Raw genomic sequence first — 19848 nt, forward strand, 5'->3', positions numbered from 1 at the left:
ATTTATAAAATAGCCAATCAATAATATTGTTTTATGGGGAATGGGTGATCAACACGTATCCAAAACTGTAGACACATGGTGGTGCAAACACTAACACTAACCATGAGCCATTGACGGATTTCCATCTTGTGACACAATTGTTCGATGCTAAGTAATATTAGACACACTTCTATGCGTTTTAAAAAGCCAAGACGCGCAAATTCTATCCTCCCACCCCGCCTTCCATTCTTTTCCTCCCCTCTCTCATCGCTCTCTCCCTCTCTTACTGTCTGTCGTACATCCGTTTAGCTGAACACCTAGCAGAGACCTACTGATCAATGTGAATGTACGGAGTGAGGGAGTGTTTCTGGTCCGTTCTGCAAACAGATTCCTCTTGGCATCCCTGAAGAACGGCGCTCGATTAGGGGGGCTCTCCTGGACTCGCGTGAGAGAAGTGCTGTGGCTCTTCAGCCCTCACTCCGCAACGATGTCCACATTTCTAATCGCCTTTTTCACCATATCGGGATTATTTTCGTGCGTGAAGACCCTGACAGCCGTGGATGCAGAACAAGGTAAGAGAAGCAGGGTAGCAGCTGGTGCGTATGGGAGATGCACAGTCCGATCAAACTTCGCTGGTTCACTCTTTACCATACCGGTGCATGGCCGGGATAACGGGATAATTCAGTTTACTAACATTATGTTGCAACATAATGTTAGTTTTACTCACCCTTTGCTAGTCAGCATCGTAGATGAAATATTCTCAAAATTGCCCACCATGATTCTGGCGAATGTGGTGCAAATGCGAATGCCATTCATCCCCATGCCATCGGAATAATTTAGTCAAAATGATGGGTTGACATTTGTGTATGGTCTATTTCTATTCAGAATGGTGATGTAATAGGCTATAACTAAATGCGGAAGTTGAGCATCATAAGTAGCCTACCCTAAATCATAGTTCGTGGAATATTGTCCGTGGAGACCTGTGCTGGACGGTAGGCTGTAGCCTAGGTTGTTGTAGAATGCAGCCCGCGACTTGCGATGCAGTGACACGGACACGATGCAAAATAATTATGTTACCTTTCCAGAACTCTCGTCCAAAAACTGGTGATTTTGGCAGGAGCCTTGACTTGTAGTCTAGTTTATAGCCTATACATGAATGTTGCGTTTAGATGGGTTGTTCAAATGTGTTGTGCGCAACAATGACATAAATTGGGAAATGAATGTAGAAAGTGAATGAATTGAAGAATGAAATTGGGATATGCCCATCCTCCATCTGTCAACTGATCAATTAGGTGTTTGTAATGCTCTCTAAGATTAATATTCTACTTTTCAGCTCATCTTTTGTTTTACTTTGTTGCTATAGATAGTGTAGTTGATCTGTTGAGGGGCAGGCAATATAAATATAGAAAACGTCATCAATACCCCCAACAGAGCGTGGAAACGATGGAAGTAGAATCAAGCCTACGGCAGGTAATCACAGCAGGTGAACGAAACAATGTTTACTTTAGTCTTTGAAATGAAAAGATTAATTTAAAGTTCCAGCTCCCCGTGGACGCCCTACTGCTCAGATACATTTTTTTTATGCAGAGTTTGAGGTTGTCAGCACTGCGCTGCTGCTACGATTCAGACATCTCAACGTGAAGGAATCGGTGTTATAGGCTTTGCAAAGTGTTTCAAGTGCGACTAAACTTCAGCATGGATTTCTTTCCAATTCAATAAAAAACAGACAAGCTCACTTTGCACGTACACACAGACTCTCTCTCACACACACACACACACACACACACACACACACACACACACACACACACACACACACACACACACACACACACACACACACACACACACACACACACACACACACACACACACACACCATCTAAAATGTTGTTGCTGAGATTTAATCTATTTCACCATACTATTGCATGCTTTCATTTAGTTCAGGTCTGCACATCAAATAGTGTTATTCCTGCCTCACTGAGGATATCAGACATATATGGATATGGCTATCAGAATAGCTTGAGTGAAATCCAGGTAGTTTCATAAAAAAGAACTGTGAACTGGCCTGGTATCCCCTGGGAATACTTCTGTAGAATTAATTATTTCTGGGAGAGATGGAGGAACTTATCCATAAAGAAGTAAAGATAAAATGCCATTTTGGATTTAATAGACCTTAAGCATGCCTGTGCACAATACCAGATAGGTAAAGTAATTTGGGGTTTACGTTTTGATTTTAAATTACTGTAGGCTAATAGTTTTACTCAGAAGAATACCAATTATTTTCCTGTTGGTATTCGTCTTGGGAAAGGTATGCTACTTTTTTTTTAACCTATTTTTTATGCCATTATGTACTTGTTCCTAAATCAGTCCCTGCCATCTAACATTGAGCAGAGGCCAGGGACTAGCAGTACAATGCTGAGCAGACACAATGACATGATGAGAGTTGAGGAGAGGAGGTAGCTATAGTCCATACTAACCTGCCTTTATTTTATCACAGTACCCTTGATCTCCTGTGGTGTCTGCCACAGTAGATAACCATCACCACATACAAACAGCTCAAGGTTGTTTGAAATGTATAACCCCTTTTACCATGGCTATGGTTGTATGGTTAAAGACACAGGTTGGATGTAATGCTTCCCTAATGTAATCTAATGACATTAGTAAGGTTTCCTTCAGGGGCTAATTAGATGAGATGTTATCTATCTGGGCATCATGCTTCTATGCTGGACTATCATCCAGTAGGATGGGAGGTACTCCTGTTGATGGATATAAATCAGTAAATCAGTAGTCTACATGCAGATATATATAGATACGCTGAGTGAACAAAACATTAGGAACACCTTCCTAATATTGAGTTGCACCCCCCTTTTGCCCTCAGAACAGCCTCAATTCGTCGGGCCATGGACTCTACAAGCTGTCGAAAGCGTTCCAAAGGGATGCTGGCTCATGTTGACTCCAATGCTTCCCACAGTTGTGTCAAGTTGGCTGAATGTCCTTTGGGTTGTGGACCATTCTTGATACACACTGGAAACTTTTCAGCATGAAAAACTCAGTAGCGTTGCAATTCTTGACACACTCATACTGGTGCTACCATACCCCATTCAAAGGCACTTAAATATTTTGTCTTGACAATTCACCCTCTGAATGTCACACATATACAATCCATGTCTCAATTATCTCAAGGCTTAAAAATCCTTCTTTAACCTGTCTCCTCCCCTTCATCTACACTGATTGAAGTGGATATAACAGATGACATCAATAAGGGATCATAGCGTTCACCTGGATTCATTATGGAAAGAGCAGGTGTTTCTAATGTTTTGTACGCTCAGTGTATATTTTAATGTAAAATATTGAATATAGTGAGATAAGTCTTAACAGCAAATATCTATGACTACACTGATACAATTGTTTTGTACAATCAGTGTATAGCCATATATCTCTCTCTATACATTTACAGTAAGATTCTGCAATATATTTCTTCTTGTTGTTTTCTTTCTTGTTTTCTTGTTTTCTGTGGTAACAGTAGCCCATAAAAATCTGTTTTGTTGATGACCGAAAGGGTCTCCTAGAGATTATCAATGTCACCTTACTGTATGGTTGCGTTACATGATCTGCAAGGAGACTTTCCATGGAAACAGATGTGTTTTACTCTTGACCCTCTGAGGCTCTTAGGCTGGACCCACTTCTGTTTTCATAGCTGGTTTACATATTTGTCCGGATGGATGGAAAGCATTTCTGTAAAATGTGCAGGCTGTTATGGCTTTCTAGGAGAACCAACCCAACCCTATCCTGTACCAAAATGGCAGAGCAAGTCAAGGCCTCTGCATCAGGTGATCTCAGTTTAATTTGTTTACTCAGTAAACATTCTCATCAAATCAAATCAAACTTTATTTGTCACATGCGCCGAATACAACAAGTGTAGAGCTTACCGTGAAATGCTTACTTACAAGCCCTTAACCAACATTGCAATTCAAGAAGAGTTATAAAAATATTTACCAAATAAACTACAGTAAAAAAATTATAAAAAGTAACACAATAAAATAACAATAACGAGGCTATATACAGGAGGTACCGGTACCGAGTCAGTGTGCGGGGGTACAGGTTAGTTGAGGTAATTTGTATGTAGGTAGTGGTGAAGTGACTATGCATAGATAATAAACAGAGAGTAGCAGCAGTGTACAAAACAAATGGAGGGGGGAGGGGGCGTCAATTTAAATAGTCCGGTGGCCATTTGATTAATTATTCAGCAGTCTTATGGCTTGGGGGTAGAAGCTGTTAAGGAGCCTTTTGGTCCTAGACTTGGTGCTCCGGTACCGCTTGCCGTACGGTAGCAGAGAAAACAGTCTATGACTTGGGTGACTGGAGTCTCTGACAATTTTATGGGCTTTCCTCTGACACCGCCTATTATATAGGTTCTGGATGGCAGGAAGCTTGGCCCCGGTGATGTACTGCGCTGTACACACTACCCTCTGTAGCGCATTATGGTCACGGCTGTCTCGGTGTGTCTAGATCATGATAGTTCGTTGGTGATGTGGACACCAAGGAACTTGAAACTCTCGACCCGCTCCACTACAGCCCGGTCGATGTTAATGGGGGCCTGTTCGGGCCTTCTTTTCCTATAGTCCACGATCAGCTCCTTTGTCTTGCTCACATTGAGGGAGAGGTTGTTGTCTTGGCACCACACTGCCAGTTCTCTGACCTCCTCCCTATAGGCTGTCTCATTGTTGTCGGTGATCAGGCAAACACTGTTGTGTCATCAGCAAACTTAATGATGGTGTTGGAGTCGTGTTTGGCCACGCACTCGTGGTTGAACAGGGAGTACACTACTGGTCAAAAGTTTTAGAACACCTACTCATTCAAGGGTTTTTCTTTATTTTACTATTTTCTACATTGTAGAATAATAGTGAAGACATCAAAACTATGAAATAACACATATGGAATAATGTAGTAACCAAAAAAGTGTTAAACAAATCTCAATATATTTTATATTTGAGATTCTTAAAAATAAAGAAAAACCCTTGAATGAGTAAATGTTTTCAAATACTTTTGACCGGTAGTGTACATGTCAATGGAACAAATTCGATTTTATAGGCAAAGCCCACTGCAGTACAAATATGGTATAAAGAGAACTTAAATGAGCAAGACAAGACATTCTATCCAATTCTATCAGTTAAGTGCTATTGTTAGTGGACTTCTCAGTTCTACACAGGATTAGGCTAGAGATAGAATAGCCAATGGCCCTAGGGTACGTGAGCAGGCATTGACAGTCAGGTGCTCCCAGATGGCTTGTTATGGTCTGGATGTGGTTACTGGATGCTGAAAGATAGAATGTCTTGTCTTGGTCATTTAAGTTCTCTTTATAACAGATTTGCACTGCAGTGGGCTTTGCCTATAAAATCGAATTTGTACCATGATGAGAATGTTTACTGAGTAAACAAATCAAACATATTTTCTTATTACTGCTGACACAATGTGATGTTTACATAAAATGGTTTCCCGCAGTGTCAGCTTAACTGAATAAATTCCAAAGACTATATTTAATCTACCTCCATATACAGTGGCAATAAAAAGTATGTGAACCCTTTGGAATTATCTGGATATCTGCATAAATTGGTCATATCTATCTCGTCTAAGTCACAACAACAGACAAACCCAGTCTGCTTAAACTAATAACACACAAATTCATGTATTTTTCTTGTCTATATTGAATACATCATTTAAACATTCATAGTGTAGGTTGGAAAAAGTATGTGAACCCCTAGGCTGATGACTTCTCCAAAAGCTAATTGGAGTCAGGAGTCAGCTAACCTGGAGTACAATCATTGAGACAAGATTGGAGATGTTGGTTAGAGCTGCCCTGCCCTATAAAAAACACTCACAAAATTTGAGTTTTGCTATTCACAAGAAGCATTGCCTGATGTGAACCATGCCTCTAACAAAAGAGATCTCAGAAGACTTAAGATTAAGAATTGTTGACTTGCATAAAGCTGGAAAGGGTTACAAAAGTATCTCTAAAAGCCTTGATATTCATCAGTCCACGGTAAGACAAATTGTCTATAAATGGAGAAAGTTCAGCACTGTTGCTACTCTCCTTAGGAGTGGCCGTCCTGCAAAGATGACTGCAAGAGCACAGCGCAGAATGCTCAATGAGGCTAAGAAGAATCTTAGAGTGTCAGCTAAAGACTTAAAGAAATCTCTGGAAAATGCTAACATCTCTGTTGACAAGTCTACTATATGTAAAATACTAAACAAGAATGGTGTTCATGGGAAGACACCACGGAAGAAGCCACTGCTGTCCAAAAAAAACATTGCTGCACGTCTGAGGTTCGTAAAAGAGCATCTGGATGTTCCAGCGCTACTGGCAAAATATTGTGTTGACAGATGAAACTAAAGTTGAGTTGTTTGGAAGGAACACACAACGCTATGTGTGGAGAAAAAAAGCACAGCACACCAACATCAACATCTCATCCCAACTGTAAAGTATGGTGAAGGGAGCATCATGGTTTGGAGCTGCTTTGCTGCCTCAGGGCCTGGACAGATTGCTATCATCGACGGAAAAATGAATTCCCAAGTTTATCAAGACATTTTGCAGGAGAATGTAAGGCTACCTGTCCGCCAATTGAAGCTCAACAGAAGTTGGGTGATGCAACAGGACAACAACCCAAAATACAGGAGTAAATCAACAACAGATTGGCTTGAACAGAAGAAAAAACGCCTTCTGGAGTGGCCCAGTCAGAGTCCTGACCTCAACCCGATTGAGATGCTGTGGCATGACCTCAAGAGAGCGATTCATACCAGGCATCCCAAGAATATTGCTGAACTGAAACAGTTTTGTAAAGAGGAATGGTCAAAAATTCCTCCTGACCGTTGTGCAGATCTGATCCGCAACTACAGAAAATGTTTGGTTGAGGTTATTGCTGCCAAAGTAGGGTCAACCAGTTATTAAAACCAAGGGTTCACATACTTTTCCCACCCTGCACTGTGAATGTTTACACCGTTTGTTCAATAAAGACATGAAAACGTATAATTGTTTGTGTGTTATTAGTTTAAGCAGACTGTGTTTGTCTATTGTTGTGACTTAGATGAAGATCATATCAAATTTTATGACAAATTTATGCAGAAGTCCAGGTAATTCCATAGGGTTTACATACTTTTTCTTGCCACTGTATCTTGTGTGGTTCAACAAAGTCTCAACATCTGCGAAACAAAGCCATTATTTCACCTCTGCACCTTTTCCTAACAGTCAAGCTGTTAGTAAGCTTCTCCCTAGTTTTCTAGGCAACTTAAACCTTGAGATGTAAAGTTCAATAAACATGAGACATGGGGATGAATGATTCCAACTAAAATACACAGAGTTGACCAAACAGGATTTGTATGAATCACTTCTCAGGCAGTAGTGCTAGACCAACCACTACCTCATCTCTTCCTCTATAAATCAGACTAGCTTTCAGCACTCACTGCTCTGAGACAACAAGCTCTATTTCATCCTGGTTTCAAGAGGGTTCAAGTATAAGGGGAATCAGCTGACCAATATCTACAGTGGTTTCTCCCATCACTCTTCACACTATAGTTCCGACTGCCGACCCGAACAGTGTTTTTCTGGTTTGGATATTGATATTTTCACATTGTTCTTTTCAGCACAGTTACAACAAATAAGGCCAGCAGTGTACTGCTCAGCTTGGCTTGGTTCAGTTCGGCTCAGAAGTGTGAAAAATCACGTTTGATAACAGTGTCCTATTGAGGTTCTGTAGCCATTGGATTTTGATTGTGATAACTCAGTAACACCCTGCATGGTCTTAATACATGACAATTCAATTAGCTGTAGATTGGCTGACATGGTGGAAGATCTCCAGCCATCCGCTGGATAATTGACTTGACTGGATTGATTTGAGTCTGCCGGAGGAGGAGCCTTTGTGTTTGACCCGTATGATCTGTTTGTGTTGATTCTACTCATTTGACTCAATTATTCATCGGTGAGGGGTTTAATATTCGATATTTCTGAAATGTTACAGAATTGGTTATGTGATTAATGAATCAATGAGTGTTTCCTACTGAAAAGGGGCCTGTCTCTAAGGACGTGTATCAAAGTGCCGGCTAAGCCAGATAGTACTACTGAGATGGCTGCTGCCTTGGAAAATAGGCACAATTTAATTATTGATGTGATAAAGTAATAACTGTTTTATTGCCAAATATGCTGATGAAAGGGGAGGGCAGGAAAGGGGGAGCGGGAGGCAGAAAAAGAGCCGTGACGGAATAACCCTAATATGACCAGGATCAGTTTATTTGAAGATAAGGTCATGGAATGGTAGATGAGATAGAATAGTATATTTACTGCACTGTATATGTTAACAGAACAAATTGCATAACACATTGTACATTGACTGTTTCCTTCCACAAAAAAAATACACATATACAAATACATACAAAGCAAACCGAATGACAGCAGCCAGTAGAGACTAGAGACAGAACATGGAAGACATACAGAATCATGCACTGATCATGTAATAATCATCTGTTGTAAAACAATAAGACAATCAGGACTAAAATGGTTTAAAAGTGGTGTCTGTCTGAATGTGATGTGTTGCTTCAGTAGTCTCAGCTAGCTTCTGGCCTGAAAGGGAGAGCTCTTCTTGGCTGCGGCTGGGGAAAGTGTCTCATTCAGGGGGCTAAAGTCTGTACTCTCCCTCTGTCCATCAGTTTGACAGGGTAAAACGGCGATCACAGAGAGGCAGCACCCCGAGGAGCAGGCCTGCTAGTGACTGTGTGCTCATCATACCTTATAGGAGCCAGCCAGGTCTCACTGAGGCTGAGTGAAATGCTGCTCTCTCATCTTGTTTCCCACTCTTTTCAGACTGAACATGAAGCTTTACCCTTTAGGAAATACCACTGCAGGTTGCCCTTTTCTCTAACCTTAAACTAGTTTGTGTAGTTGACCATAGGCCTTCTCCTTTAACGCCTTGTATGGTCAACGCGGTAGCAGAGGGGTTAGAGTTGTTGTTGCCCTGGAGGATGTTACCATGGGGATAACCTCCTGATGCATCATACTGGCCATAGACACCTGAAAAGAGAGAGAGAGAGAGAGAGAGAGAGAGAGAGAGAGAGAGAGAGAGAGAGAGAGAGAGACAGACAGACAGACAGACAGACAGACAGACAGACAGACAGACAGACAGACAGACAGACAGACAGACAGACAGACAGACAGACAGACAGACAGACAGACAGACAGACAGACAGACAGACAGACAGACAGACAGACAGACAGACAGACAGACAGACAGACAGATAGATAGATACTAGATAGAAAGAGAGACACACACACACACACAGATCCAGGTCTGTAGGTCAGTCATGCTCATGTCATGCCCCTGTGCCGTAGCATTGTTGTATCTGTGACCCAGGGACCAGGCTGTAGTGTGGAGCAGGGACCAGGGCTGCTAAGCCAGGCTGGAGAGACTCTATCCCTCCCAGCTGCCACCTGGCACAGGACACAGGCAGAGCAGAGGGCTCAGGGGTCGATGCTTGCAGCAGTTGCCCAGAAATGAGAACAGGCAGGGGATTCATCCAACACCCAACAATCCTCATTCAGCAACAGCAGAGAAAGAGTCACCCAGGGCCATTTGGTGATGCCACCATAAAAATATAATTAGTAATAATAATTTCATGCTACGCTGCCCTTCATTAAATCAGGGTGATAAGAAAAATACAAAAATGGCGTTGTAAATAATCTACATAATTTAATTGTCTGTAATCTTCCTTATGGACTTGATCATATGAATGCTTAAGCAACAATGGTAAACTAGGCAATCACTGTATATATATTTTGAATTATTTGTTTTTACTCATAGTTATAAGACATAACCTTTTAAGAGGTTCTGAGTTAAAATATTAGTCTTCTAGGGTCACTGCTAGGAGAGAGATCCATTGGAGTAAAATATTTTGATAGGTGCAAGGCATTGCCATAAGATACAGTATGTATAGGGAATGCATAGGCACTACTGTCTATGGGCATTAAACACACAAATTCACGCATGCTTGATGCACACACACACACACACACACACACACACACACACACACACACACACACACACACACACACACACACACACACACACACACACACACAATTAAAGAAACTCGCAGAGGCTGGCAGCTTTAAGTGGATGTCTGAGCTGCTGCCCATGTAGAGGGTCTTTGGCTGTGTACGTTGTTGTCCAGGGCTTCAGAGGGCTACGGGAGGGATGGAAGAGAGAATTATTGTCATTCATGTCCATCCCGCTCCTCTCAGGAATGATAGGATCAGTTAAATCTGTGACTAGTTAATTGACGGGTACACTGACATGTTGGGTTGAAAAATTAGGGTCGTCTATCGAATGAGGTATTCTCTTTTAAACCATTGTTTAGTCTGACTATATGTCTAAATCTGACAGGGTCACCTGTCATCAATCTGCATCGGTATGTTTTTCTTTGGAAGTTGTTCATTTGCTACTGGTCTCTTACTTACATGCTTTGACGGTGCAGTGACAGTCCTGTTAATTTCTGTATTAATTTAGTTGTGTTTGTTCCTCATTTTACCTTAATATGATTAGAGTATGTGTGTCTGTTCGAGGAGCTCTTGGTTTGTTTCCTGTCCTTCTCTTCTGTTGGTTTGCAATCAGCCCTTTTATTGCAATGTGCAATTAGGCCTTTTGCATGCGTTGCCTTGCTTCGCTGTGCTGTTCCTCAGTGCACAGTAAAAATGAGCAGAGATTAAGCTCTCGCATCATACACACAGACTAGACTGTCACAGTCACAGGTATCTGCAGCTCACTGACTGATAATGGATGTTTGTCTGAGACGGCCCTTGCTGTCGGTACTCTGAAACAATACAACCAAAGCATTTCTTACAGCAACTTTTTTGAGACAATGGGATAGTGGTTGGTTCTTATTGCATCAGAATGGCTGGGATGGGTGTGGGTTGCAAGCCAAGTGTTGCAAGTGGACGTGGTTTCGAGATAGTCCCAGACCCCTAATGGACCTTACAGATAATTGTATGTGTGGGGTACAGAGATGAGGTAGTCATTCAAAAATCATGTGAAACACTATTATTGCACACAGAGTGAGTCCATGCAATTTATTATGTGACTTGTTAATAAAAAATGTACTCCTGAACTTATTTAGACAAAGGGGTTGGATACTTACTGATTTCAGCTTTTAATTTATACATTTTTTGTAAAAATGACAATTTCACTTTGACATTATAGGGTATTGTATGTAGGCCAGTGACACACAATCTCAATTTGATAAATTTTTCATTCAGACTGTGACACAACAAAATGTGGAAAAAGTAATGGGGTGTGAATACTTTTTGAAGTCACTGTAGATACTGAATTTAGCTGCTATTTATACAAGGTTTACTAAAATGACTCAACAAATAGCCTAACAATGAGGAAAAAAGTAGTTGGCTTGAGTATGCATTTAGCCACTATTTATTGTTGAACTCAGCTGGTTTTGTCTGGCTAATAGCCTACACAAATGGGCAGCAATAGTCAAGGTACATTCAATTTAATCAAATGAAATCCAGCTTGAGAGACTCCCCTGAACTCCTGAAGTCCTCCTTTTTTGTGTGTAAATGTTTTCAGCACGGCATGTAGGTCCAGGTTGCGGGCCGACTTTTTTCTATACTGAGTATTGCCAACCAAGACAGTCTTTCCTGAGACATTGTGCATATAATGTCCATTGCACTGCACACAATCTAAACTTACTCTTGAATGATACATGCCAAGATATACCAGAGATAAGGGACTGTTGATGTTACAACCACACTCAAACTCTGTATGAACTAAATTGCAAAATACTTTAGTTCATACAGAACAGTTGTTCGCGAAACATGATACTCTGTTTGCATCTGCCAATTTATTGGCTGTCCACAATCCAGACGACCTGTCCCCAGAGCTTCCTTTACAGTTAATCTCTTTCCATAACGTGCTGAGGCCAGCAATTAAGGAGAATGAGACACTCAATTAAAGATGTTACAGAACTGCTGTATTTGAAGCACCACTCCCTTCTGCACAGTTTCCCTGATGTTGCTATGGCAACGAAACAGTTTTTACCATCCCTGTAACTGTCGCTTCTGCGGAGAGATCGTTTTCTAAATTAAAACTCATAAAGAACGTGAGAAGCATTAGGCTCTCGGTCTGATACACGATTTTGAACACCTGAGCTCCACTCATTGCACTGGCTCGTTGCAGCCTTGACCACAGCATGTGTTCATCGAAATCCCCTTACACTTTCAATCAGTTTAATTTTTATATTTTGCAAGGCCTGAGGCACTTTTTCAGTCACATTCCTGAAGCCCAAGAAACAAACACTTAACTTACTAGTACATATGGAAATAAAAAAAATTGGGGGGGAGGGTTACTGTCAAAATGATTTATTAAATACAGTTGAAGTTGGAAGTTTACATATACTTAGGTTGGAGTCATTAAAACTTGTTTTTTAACCACTCCACAAATTTCTATAGTTTTGGCAAGTCGGTTAGGACATCTACTTTGTGCATGACACAAGTAATTTTTCCAACAATTGTTTACAGACAGATTATTTCACTCATAATTCACTGTATCACAATTCCAGTTTACATACAGGAAAATTCCAGAAAATGATGTCATGGCTTTAGAAGCTTCTGATAGGCTAATTGACATAATTTGAGTCAATTGGAGGTGTACCTGTGGATGTATTTCAAGGCCTACCTTCAAACTCAGTGCCTCTTTGCTTGACATCATGGGAAAATCAAAAGAAATCAGCCAAGACCTCAGAAAAACAATTGTAGACCTCCACAAGTCTGGTTCATCCTTGGGAGCAATTTCCAAACACCTGAAGGTACCACGTTCATCTGTACACATAATAGTACTCAAGTATAAACACCCTGGGACCACGCAGCCATCATACCGCTCACGAAGGAGACGCGCTCTGTCTCCTAGAGATGAACGTACTTTGGTGCGAAAAGTGCAAATCAATCCCAGAACAACAGCAAAGGACCCTGTGAAGATGCTGGAGGAAACAGGTACAAAAGTATCAATATCCACAGTAAAACGAGTATCGATATAACCTGAAAGGCCGCTCAGTAAGGAAAAATCCATTGCTCCAAAACCGCCATAAAAAAGCCAGACTACAGTTTGCAACTGCACATTGGGACAAAGATCGTACTTTTTGGAGAAATGTCCTCTGGTCTGATGAAACAAAAATAGAACTCTTTGGCCATAATGACCATTGTTATCTTTGGAGGATAAAGGGGGAGGCTTGCAAGCCGAAGAACACCATCCCAACCGTGAAGCACAGGGGTGGCAGCATCATGTTGTGGGGGTGCTTTGCTGCAGTAGGGACTGGTACACTTCACAAAATTGATGGCTTCATGAGGAAAATGATGTGGATTTATTGAAGAGACATCTCAAGACATCAGTCAGGAAGTTAAAGCTTGGTCGCACATGGGTCTTCCAAATAGACAATGACCCCAAGCATACTTCCAAAGTTGTTGCAAAATTGTTTAAGGATAACTAAGTCAAGGTATTGGAGTGGCCATCACAAAGCCCTGACCTCCATCCTATAGACAATTTGTGGGCAGAACTGAAAAAGCGTGTACGAGCAAGGAGGCCTACAAACCTGACTCAGTTACACTAGCTCTGTCAGGAGGATTCGGCCAAAATTCACCCAACTTATTGTGGGAAGCTTGTGGAAGGCTACCTGTAACGTTTGACCCAAGTTAAACAATTTAAAGGCAATGTTACCAAATACTAATTGAGTGTATGTAAACTTCTGACCCACTGGGAATGTGATGAAAGAAATAAAAGCTGAAATGATTCATTCTCTCTAGTATTATACTGACATTTCACATTCTTACAATAAAGTGGTGATCCTAACTGACCTAAGACAGGGAAATTTTACTAGGATTAAATGTCAGGAATTGTGAAAAACTGAGTTTAGATGAATTTGGCTAAAGTGTATGTAAACTTCTGACTTCAACTGTATATGATTCTCTGTCTCTCTGATCACACACTTTTTTTCTCTTCTGTCACTTTCAAAGATAATTATTGTCTTTCTGGGGACAAAATCAAAGGCATGATGCAAATAAACAATAAAAAGTGAACAGTGATTATTACACTCACAGATCCAAACGAATAAAGACATTTCAAAAGTCATATACTGTCTATATACAGTGTTGCAACGATGTGCAAATAGTTAAAGTAAAAACAAAAGGGAAAATAAATAAACATACAGTACATATGGGTTGTATTTACAGTGGTGTTTGTTCTTCGCTGGTTGCCCTTTTCTTGCTATGATTGCACACTGGAATTTCACGCAATAGATATGGGAGTTTATTAAAATTGGATTTGTTTTCGAATCTGAGGGAAATATGTGTCTCTAATATGATCATACATTTGGCAGGAGGTTAGGAAGTGCAGCTCAGTTTCCAACTCATTTTGTGGGCAGTGTGCACATACTGTAGCCTGTCTTCTCTTGAGAGCAGCATTTCTTAATTGCAAAGTTATGCTCACTGAGTCTGTACATAGTCAAAGATTTCCTTAATTTTGGGTCAGTCACAGTGGTCAGGTATTCTGCCACTGTGTACTCTCTGTTTAGGGCCAAATAGCATTCTAGTTTGCGCTGTTAATTGTAAATAATTTTAGTTTTCTCATGATTTGGGTTTGGGAATCGCTTACTTTTAGGTGGTTGTAGAATTTAATGCCTCTTTTCTGGATTTTGATAATTAGCGGGTATCGGCCTAATTCTGCTCTGCATGCATTATTGGGTGTTTTACATTGTACGCAGAGGTTATTTTTGCAGAATTCTGCATGCATAGTTTCAATTTGGTGTTTGTCCCATTTTGTGAATTCTTGGTTGGTGAGCGGACCCCAGACATCACAACCATAAAGGGCAATTGGTTCTATAACTGATTCAAGTATTTTTTGCCAGATCCTAATTGGTATGAAAAATGTTATATTCCTTTTCATGGCATAGAAGGCCCTTCTGCCTTGTCTCGAAGATTGTTCACAGCTCTGTGGAAGTTACCTGTGGTGCTGATGTTTAGGCTGAGGTATGTATAGTTTTTTGAGTGCTCTAAAGCAACAGTGTCTAGGTGGAATTTGTATTTGTGGTCCTGGCAACTGGACCTTTTTTGGAACACCATTATTTTTGTCTTACTGAGATTTACTGTCAGGACCCAGGTCTGACAGAGTCTGTACAGAAGACATAGGTGCTGCTGTAGGTCCTCCTTGGTTGGGGACAGAAGCACCAGATCATCAGCAAACAGTAGACATTTGACTTCAGATTCTAGTAGGGTGAGGCGGGCCGCAGACTGTTCTAGTGCCCTCACAATTAGTTGATATATGTTCTCTCTCTCTCTCTCTCTCTCTCTCTCTCTCTCTCTCTCTCTCCTGTCCCTTTCAAAGATAATTATTGTCTTTCTGGGGACAAAATCAATGGCATGATGCAAGTAATGCAATTACAGGTGAGAGGGTGGAGCAAACTGAGAGGGGGGAAATGACACCTCCTCCACCACTGATTGTATAGCAGCTCTGAACAAGCTCTCAGTATGGAGGAGATGAAATAATCTGTTTATTAGTTTATTTTGTCAGGAGATGAGAACGACGAGCGCCTCTTCTGCTGATTAATAATTATTGTCAAGTTGACGGAAACCCTCACAATCAATGACTCTGCTCAGAGCTGATGTTTTACCTTCATTGGCAATTACACACCACTGTTCACAGCAACAGATCGTTCCGTAAATTATATTTTTGGTGTGGTGACTCAGTCACTGTCCTGCGGCTATGAAAATGGGCTTTTCTCATGTTTTGATCTGTTACGTGTAAAGGCTTTCAAGTCTTAATGTGCATTGTGCAACCCTCAACCACCATTAGAGTTTTTAGTAAACCGTTTTTGATGTTTGACATATTATTATCTATCCTGATTGTTCTGATATCACCTGAAGCAAACTGACTGTTTTCTTGTAATCAACCGATGGCTTATCACTTCACTGACGTGGTGCCTGTTGTGTTCACATCACTGGGGAATCACCAAGCTCTCATTAGTATTTAGAGAGAGAAAGAGAGAGAGAGAGACTACAGTCCTACTGAGGTGGCAGAGTCATCATGATGTGAGCAGCACTGTGGAAGACATAACAGTCCACACCTAATTATCTGATAATAAAAACACTGATAATAATACACTGATGCTTCGAGAGATTCCCTTCTGTGTAATCCAAAAACATACAATGCACTACAAACAATTCATGCTTATTGCTTATTGGTACGGTGTTGTACATTCATAACTTGTCTGTGTTATGAATATGAATGCTTGATTCAGTGATACTTCAACTTCTGCCATAGTATATTGATGGGAGCAGTTGAAAAAGCTTTTCAGAACTTCAGAGCCCTCTAAACATCTCTTTAAAGATTGCCATCTGATCCTAGACCATTAACTTAGTGTGGTCAAACCCTACCCACTCATACTGATGATGCATCTAAAACCAGTCCTTTAGAACAACGTCACCAAGTACACTATACTACTGACATTTCACGCTGTGAAAAGGGCAAACTTGATTTTGAACATAAGATTGACCGACTCACTGAAGACATTACACTCTGACTCATATTTCAAGTAAGATAGACAAGGCAGTGCAATATCACCCCGATGAGATTAGTGACGCAGTGGCTGCCTACAGTACGTCTGGTAGGTATCAGATGCTGACTCCAGTGTACTGACGTTTTAGATAGCTCAGCCGTCATGCCAGCCAGCCCCTCTGACAGTCAGTCGTTTAAGGTCAGATCAGGGCACAGTCCGTCTGTCCAGACCAGTATAGTATGTGACATGATTCTAGAAGCAGCACTGACTGGATTTCATTGACCACATCATACAGTAGCTGAAATAAAAAGTAGCCTATAAAGTATAAGCCAATAAAATAATACCATTTAATATATTCCACAGGTCATCTGTATAGGGAATGAGTAATGTAGTTTGAATATTTTTGACCATCAAAGTGTCAACCTAGAACCAGCCTCCATGGCTGAACAATTCTAAGGGACATGTCCAAGTGAAGACCTATTTGAGAATTCCAATATGCTCCTCCTCTTAAGTCAATGAAGCAGCTAGCCTCACAGCATAAATCTCCAGAAAGAGCTTGAATTTGGGGCTTCATTCAAAGCTTAGGAGCCTCTCTAAGGGGATTTGTCTCACCCTACTACAGTATGTTGATGTGCCCAATTCATCTCACTGTAATGTTTCCGAACAAGAAATGAAAAACTGGGTGATGGAGAGAGGGCGCAATCATTTCACTGTTGTGGTCTTCAAAGTGATTTTTTTGGCCTATTTAGATTATGTACTGTTCTATTGCTGTTCTAACTAGGCTAGTCCATAATTTGATGCGACTGGTGCATTGAGCTTCTGGAAAAAGTTGGTCATTCCTTCATGGCTATCAATGAATTTGATAAACATACAGGAGTGCTTTGCCTTTAGAATGCCTTGTGTCGCTACGCCATCATTATAACAATGACTGACGGCTACTCCCCTGTGCAGGAGTGACATATATGGCACTTGCTACAGTAGTTAGGCTATTCAATCTCTGTTCCTTTGGAATAGCTACTTTACGACTATGCTTGCAGATGTCAATCTGATATGAATCTGACCACACAGTTAGTTTGTGATACTTGAACAAATCCTTTGCAGTTAAATCAACAATATTTTCTTGAGTGAATGAAATTGCATTCAATTTATATTCTGTGAATTTGTCTGTCTGCGTGCTGCTCTCAGGGTCTGTTGTAATGAGTTTCTCAGGGATGGTCGGTCAATCTGACAGATGTATCAAGCACATCAAGTCTGCATTGTTCAGGATTTTCAGACAGAGATGCTTTGGGAAAGTATGATTTATTTTGGAGTGACAGTCTGTCACAGATTAAAATTACTGTCAACAGATTCCAACACCTTGGATGGTCTCTCAGTATGGCAGCCAGCCAGCTGCCCCCCCGGTGGACCTTTCTGCAGATAACCTCCTTAATTTTTATATATGCCTCAATGCAATCGCGTTGTCTCCTCCCGGCAGCTAGTGTTTCCCAGAGGACACATGAGGTGCTTCATTATAGTGAGGCCCCTTACCGACCATCCTCCGCTCTACTGTCACCTAATGGCTTTCTACACAGCACAGCCACGGATTAGAGCTCCAAAGCTCATCCTCCTTATTTTCCTTTTCCTCTTTCCTTTCTTTCTCAGGAGAGGAGATGCAGTCAAAGCGGCAGTAGCTTGCAGCCTTGCTTTTATATATTGGTAGGAAGAGAACATGAAAATGGCATTGCCCTTTGCAGCATTGAATTGATGTTTGTTTACACAACACAGGCATGGAAGTAATGCTCCGCATTGTAGGACTTAAAGCTTATGTTATGTAGATAGAGGTCAGCTAATCCACATGTAATTTACAGCTAGACAGTAAGTGGTTTTTTAGTGAGTATACAGTATCAGCATTATGATGGGGGAGGTGGTGGTGCTAAGGGATTCATTTAATGAAGCAAACAGAAGGCCTTGTCTCCGTTCTAAAGCAATCCTGTTTTTTTAAGTTAACGTTAATGGGGACAGCAAAAACAACATATGTAAGATAGATAACATATAGACTAATCACATTATGTTATAAGAAGAATAATACGCTATTGTCTATTTCCTTTTCAGATCACTTACGTTTTTCTTTAACTTTCAACCCAACCCTGTGAGACACACACATAACCCGCAGGGTTGGAGACCGGGTCAGCCACAGCGCAGCACTCCTTGAGCAGATTTAATGATCAACATACAGTGTCTTAATAGATACTATTCTTGTAATACATTAAATTATGATTACTTTTGTATAGAGTAGCAAAATTCTGCTAACTTTCCCAAAATTCCCAGGTTTTCCCAAAATCCTGGTTTGAGGATTCCGAATTTCTTGCCTATTCCTTCCTGATTCCGAGAATCCTTCAACCAGGTTTTCTGGAAAAGTATGGAATTTTGGGAAAGTTACCAGAATTTTGCAACCCTACTTGTGTACCTACATACTGTATCTAATTGGCTAAATCATTATGTATTTAAAACAAGTAGCCAGTATAATCATATTTAATAGGAGGAACGTTGATTTTACAAACATTTCTACAAATACAGGAAGGTTGGTTAGATTTTTCACCATGTTTAAGGGTGATTGAAGGTTATTCACGGGTGGCTTTTGGCTCTCAGACCACCTGTTGAGTATCCTTTCTATGAGTAGACTGTCTATAGAGGTTTGACTGTGTGAAAATGGTAAGGTTATAAGTATGGGCACTGAGTGCACAGATCCAACTAGAGTTTATTAAAAACAAGACAAGAATGGATCCTAAGAACGATGGATCTTTCATAACCAATATGTTTGATATGATTTCCAATACCTTATGTGAGTCGATTGTATATCGTTCATGAAAGGGAACAATGGGACTCTGCTATTTGTTAAAGTCGTGTTGAGTAGGGGTGTGTGAACAGTCTCATGAATAAGTCTCTATCATTCTAGCAGCAAACGATTTGCAACTGTCAAGCTAAAGAGCACAATGATTCTTCCCCCATCTTATTATTATTCACACTTCAATAGATAGTGGTAAGAATTGTACAGATCAAGAAGAATGGTATCAGCAAGTATTATTCCTTGTAGTCTAAGACTATTAGTGCATGGTTCAGTGTGTATTTTGAATTGTAAAGCTACTGTTAAACCATGCATTTTAATTAGCTCACGGGACATGCCCTGCATGCTAACTATTACAGGAACCAAAATGTGTTATTGATGGCAGATGAACTAAAACAGGCAGAGAGTATGAGATTATTTTAGAAGCTTATTGAATGTTGAAATAG

General features: G+C 40.7%; 1 protein-coding gene across 7 annotated transcripts in view; it reads left to right on the forward strand.

Annotated features, from left to right (window-relative positions):
* The first annotated feature begins 293 nt into the window (after positions 1-293).
* Positions 294-19848, forward strand: part of lrp1bb (low density lipoprotein receptor-related protein 1Bb) — a 446550-nt gene continuing 426995 nt past the window's right edge. For all 7 annotated transcript variants that reach the window (XR_006761946.1, XR_006761945.1, XR_006761947.1 and 4 more), the window contains exon 1: positions 294-551. Coding sequence is in view for 4 of the 7 variants with exons in the window: in XM_014173709.2 (XP_014029184.2) it covers positions 467-551 (85 nt within the window). In the remaining 3 variants the exon portion in view is untranslated. The remainder of the gene's footprint in view (positions 552-19848) is intronic.

The sequence above is a fragment of the Salmo salar genome, chromosome ssa25 (genome assembly GCF_905237065.1).
Source record: "Salmo salar chromosome ssa25, Ssal_v3.1, whole genome shotgun sequence".
Lineage (NCBI taxonomy): Eukaryota > Metazoa > Chordata > Actinopteri > Salmoniformes > Salmonidae > Salmo > Salmo salar.